The 5,548-nt window shown below is 43.7% G+C and overlaps 1 protein-coding gene across 2 annotated transcripts; it reads right to left on the bottom strand.

The window, feature by feature from the left end:
* Positions 1 to 537: 537 nt before the first annotated feature.
* On the bottom strand, positions 538 to 5,393 carry rnf170 (ring finger protein 170). Of its 2 annotated transcripts, none has more exons than XM_056456806.1 (4): positions 5,291 to 5,393; positions 1,663 to 1,736; positions 1,425 to 1,559; positions 538 to 1,232 (listed from the first exon to the last, which is right to left on the bottom strand). In XM_056456806.1, the coding sequence occupies exons 1-4, from the start codon at positions 5,358 to 5,360 to the stop codon at positions 963 to 965; spliced, it is 549 nt and encodes a 182-aa protein (XP_056312781.1). In that variant the 5' UTR covers positions 5,361 to 5,393; the 3' UTR covers positions 538 to 962. The 2 variants fall into 2 exon arrangements, with proteins under 2 accessions (XP_056312781.1, XP_056312783.1); XM_056456808.1 differs by having other exon boundaries at positions 1,425 to 1,532.
* Positions 5,394 to 5,548: the final 155 nt, after the last annotated feature.

The following is a 5,548-nucleotide window of genomic DNA, read 5'->3' as shown; positions in this document are numbered from 1 at the left end:
CCCTCGACCCCTAAAACAACACTGCCAGTAACTCGTGACCCCAAAAACAACACTGACAATGACCCCTCGACCCCTAAAACAACACTGCCAGTGACTCGTGACCCCTAAAACAACACTGCCAATGACCCCTCGACCCCTAAAACAACACTGCCAATGACCCCTCGACCCCTAAAACAACACTGCCAGTCAATCGCTCCCCCCACATTCCTCTGAGGTGGTTATAAAGATGTTGCGCACACAACAGCAGGCCGATATAAACACTAGCAGACTGACAACACAAACAAGAGCAGCAGTCTAAAATCCAGATCACTACAGTTATTTATGAGTGAGTTTAATATGAAGCTCAGCTAAAGAGAGCGCTGGACACAATGTTTTCAGCACAAGACTATTGTTGCTTTAATTCTGGACACTCAGAGATCATCGTCAGTGTTCAGCTGTGGCCTGTAGTTATGTTTAATGTGTTTAATGATCGCCGTAAAGCTGTCAGAGAGTTTAACCTGCTGCTGTAAAAACTCTGTGTAAAAACACTCGTCACACTTCAGGAACTCTTCAGTTTAATGCTGTTTTACAGAAGCTGACTGTACTGCAGACATCAGGAGTGTGTGTGTGTGTGTGTGTGTGTGTTTGAGTAGGCGTCCACAGAAGAATGGTGTGTGTCTGTGTGTATATGCTTATATATATATATATATATATATATATATGAGTGAGTGTTTGTGAATGTAGTGTGTGCTTTTATAAGTATGTGTATATGTGTGTACATGCTTAAATATGTCTGTGCACACACACACTCATTAGTCCAGTAGTGTAGAAGTTCTGTAGAAGTCCTCATGCTGGACACTGAGCTCCTCCTCTCGAGTCAGACACACAATCACGCACACACACTCACACATAAACTAATTCACTCGCGCACACACAGACACACACACACTCTCATACACTAACTCACTCAAACACACACTCACTCATCCGGCCAGCCGCTGCGTGACCACCTCGCGGTACATGATGGAGATGTATATGAAGAGCAGCAGGATGACGAAGAAGTCGTCCAGGAACCCCAGCAGCCCCAGCGCACCCTCGGGCAGGAAGTCCAGCGGGGACGCCAGGTACGCCAGCGCGCCGCACACACACAGCAGGATGCGCACACGGAACATCCAGAACAGACCACCCACCGAGAACATCTCTCTGAACGCATGCCGGAGCAGTGTGGGGACGTCCCGCAACCGGTCCAGCAGCTGCAGCACACACACACACACACACACACACACACACAGAAATAAAAGTACATTATTGACTGTTTCATGTCATATAACAGTTTGTGTATTTATCTCTGGACATAAACACAGCTACTGTTTCACTTCATCACTCCTGTTCAGTTAGTCTGATCTGGACGCTAATAAACAGAGCTGTGTGTGTGAGATACTGACGGAGCGTGGCTGTCCAGAGAATCTACGGTTGTAGTCACTGATGTCGGTGAGGATCAGTGTGGGCTCAACCTGTGCGTCCGCTGCCGCCGCCGCGCTCTGCTCAGAGTCCTGGAAGAGCGGGAAGAGCAGCGTCACCTGACCAACACACACACAAACACACACACACAATGGTGGTGATGATGATGCTGCAGTGTTCTGACTGTGTGTGTGTGTGTGTGTGTGTTTTGTGGTGTTTTACCATCTGTCTACAGATGGGGCAGCTGATGGCACCCAGCCACGTCCCGTAGCGCCAGTACGCAATAATGCAGGAGCCTGTAGAGGGAAGCAGAAATTACAGATAACAGAGTTGACGATAACAGAGTTGACGATAACAGAGTTGACGATAACAGAGTTGACGATAACAGAGTTGACGATAACAGAGTTGAGGATAACAGAGTTGAGGATAACAGAGTTGACGATAACAGAGTTGACGGATAACAGAGTTGACGATAACAGAGTTGAGGATAACAGAGTTGACGATAACAGAGTTGAGGATAACGGAGTTGACGGATAACGGAGTTGAGGATAACGGAGTTGAGGATAACGGAGTTGACGATAACAGAGTTGACGATAACAGAGTTGACGATAACAGAGTTGACGATAACAGAGTTGAGGATAACGGAGTTGACGGATAACGGAGTTGAGGATAACGGAGTTGAGGATAACGGAGTTGACGATAACGGAGTTGACGATAACGGAGTTGAGGATAACAGAGTTGACGATAACAGAGTTGACGATAACAGAGTTGACGGATAACAGAGTTGAAGATAACAGAGTTGAGGATAACAGAGTTGAGGATAACAGAGTTGAAGATAACAGAGTTGACGATAACAGAGTTGAGGATAACAGAGTTGAGGATAACAGAGTTGACGGATAACAGAGTTGACGATAACAGAGTTGACGATAACGGAGTTGACGATAACAGAGTTGAGGATAACAGAGTTGACAGATAACAGAGTTAAAGATAACAGAGTTAAAGATAACAGAGTTGAGGATAACAGAGTTGACGGATAACAGAGTTGACGGATAACAGAGTTGACGATAACAGAGTTGACGGATAACAGAGTTGACGATAACAGAGTTGAAGATAACAGAGTTGACGATAACAGAGTTGACGGATAACAGAGTTGACAGATAACAGAGTTGAAGATAACAGAGTTGAAGATAACAGAGTTGACGGATAACAGAGTTGAGGATAACAGAGTTGACGATAACAGAGTTGACGATAACAGAGTTGACGATAACAGAGTTGAGGATAACAGAGTTGAGGATAACAGAGTTGACAGATAACAGAGTTAAAGATAACAGAGTTAAAGATAACAGAGTTGACGGATAACAGAGTTGACGATAACAGAGTTGACGATAACAGAGTTGACGATAACAGAGTTGACGATAACAGAGTTGACGGATAACAGAGTTGACGATAACAGTGTTGACGGATAACAGAGTTGACAATAACAGAGTTGACGGATAACAGAGTTGACGATAACAGAGTTGACGGATAACAGAGTTGACGGATAACAGAGTTGACGGATAACAGAGTTGACGGATAACAGAGTTGACGATAACAGTGTTGACGGATAACAGAGTTGACGATAACAGTGTTGACGGATAACAGAGTTGACGATAACAGAGTTGACGATAACAGTGTTGACGGATAACAGAGTTGACGATAACAGAGTTGACGATAACAGAGTTGACGGATAACAGAGTTGACGATAACAGAGTTGACGATAACAGTGTTGACGGATAACAGAGTTGACGGATAACAGTGTTGACGGATAACAGAGTTGACGATAACAGAGTTGACGATAACAGAGTTGACGATAACAGAGTTGACGGATAACAGAGTTGACGGATAACAGAGTTGACGGATAACAGAGTTGACGGATAACAGAGTTGACGGATAACAGAGTTGAGGATAACAGAGTTGAGGATAACAGAGTTGACGGATAACAGAGTTGACGGATAACAGAGTTGACGGATAACAGAGTTGACGGATAACAGAGTTGACGATAACAGAGTTGACGATAACAGAGTTGACGATAACAGAGTTGACGATAACAGAGTTGACGATAACAGAGTTGACGGATAACAGAGTTGACGGATAACAGAGTTGAAGATAACAGAGTTGAGGATAACAGAGTTGACGGATAACAGAGTTGACGGATAACAGAGTTGAGGATAACAGAGTTGACGGATAACAGAGTTGACGGATAACAGAGTTGACGATAACAGAGTTGACGGATAACAGAGTTGACGGATAACAGAGTTGACGGATAACAGAGTTGAGGATAACAGAGTTGACGGATAACAGAGTTGACGGATAACAGAGTTGACGGATAACAGAGTTGACGGATAACAGAGTTGACGATAACAGAGTTGACGGATAACAGAGTTGACGGATAACAGAGTTGACGATAACAGAGTTGACGATAACAGAGTTGACGGATAACAGAGTTGAGGATAACAGAGTTGAGGATAACAGAGTTGACGGATAACAGAGTTGACGGATAACAGAGTTGACGATAACAGAGTTGACGATAACAGAGTTGACGATAACAGAGTTGACGATAACAGAGTTGACGATAACAGAGTTGACGGATAACAGAGTTGACGGATAACAGAGTTGAAGATAACAGAGTTGAGGATAACAGAGTTGACGGATAACAGAGTTGACGGATAACAGAGTTGACGGATAACAGAGTTGACGATAACAGAGTTGAGGATAACAGAGTTGAGGATAACAGAGTTGAGGATAACAGAGTTGAGGATAACAGAGTTGAGGATAACAGAGTTGACGGATAACAGAGATGACGGATAACAGAGATGACGGATAAGAGAGATGACGATAACAGAGTTGACGATAACAGTTGACGGATAACAGAGTTGACGATAACAGAGTTGACGATAACAGAGTTGACGATAACAGAGTTGACGATAACAGAGTTGACGGATAACAGAGTTGACGAATAACAGAGTTGACGAATAACAGAGTTGACGGATAACAGAGTTGACGGATAACAGAGTTGACGGATAAAAGAGTTGACGGATAAAAGAGTTGACGGATAACAGAGTTGACGGATAACAGAGTTGAGGATAACAGAGTTGACGGATAACAGAGTTGACGGATAACAGAGTTGACGGTAACAGAGTTGACGATAACAGAGTTGACGATAACAGAGTTGACGATAACAGAGTTGACGATAACAGAGTTGACGGATAACAGAGTTGACGGATAACAGAGTTGAGGATAACAGAGTTGACGGATAACAGAGTTGACGGATAACAGAGTTGACGGATAACAGAGTTGACGGATAACAGAGTTGACGGATAACAGAGTTGACGGATAACAGAGTTGAGGATAACAGAGTTGACGGATAACAGAGTTGACGGATAACAGAGTTGAGGATAACAGAGTTGACGATAACAGAGTTGAGGATAACAGAGTTGACGATAACAGAGTTGAGGATAACAGAGTTGAGGATAACAGAGTTGAGGATAACAGAGTTGAGGATAACAGAGTTGAAGATAACAGAGTTGATGATAACAGAGTTGACGATAACAGAGTTGACGATAACAGAGTTGAGGATAACAGAGTTGAGGATAACAGAGTTGACGATAACAGAGTTGAGGATAACAGAGTTGAGGATAACAGAGTTGAAGATAACAGAGTTGATGATAACAGAGCTGAGGATAACAGAGTTGACATTTTCTATGATTTTGTGCTTTAGCTCCAGATGCTAACGTCACACCAGACACACGGCGTGTCTATAACTCTAATGTGTGTATTTTGATTATAAGCGCAGGTCTGAGATCAGGCTCACCGCAGAACAGGTGTCCGCAGTTGGTCTCGACGGGCAGAATGGCCTGCTGAAGACACACGGGACACGACATATCGGAGTAAAACTGATGCCGAGACTCTGAGGACACCTGATGGAGAGACACAGCGTTAATACACACACACACACACACACACAATAAAATCAGCACACTCTAAATAACACACACAGACACATGCACACACACAATTACAGGCACGCACACATGAAGATCAGCGCACTCTGAATAATCCAGATTTGTTG

The sequence above is a fragment of the Danio aesculapii genome, chromosome 5 (genome assembly GCF_903798145.1).
Source record: "Danio aesculapii chromosome 5, fDanAes4.1, whole genome shotgun sequence".
NCBI classification, from domain to species: Eukaryota; Metazoa; Chordata; class Actinopteri; order Cypriniformes; family Danionidae; genus Danio; species Danio aesculapii.
The sequence above is the reverse complement of the archived record's forward strand: the minus strand, read 5'-3'. Positions and strand labels throughout refer to the sequence as shown.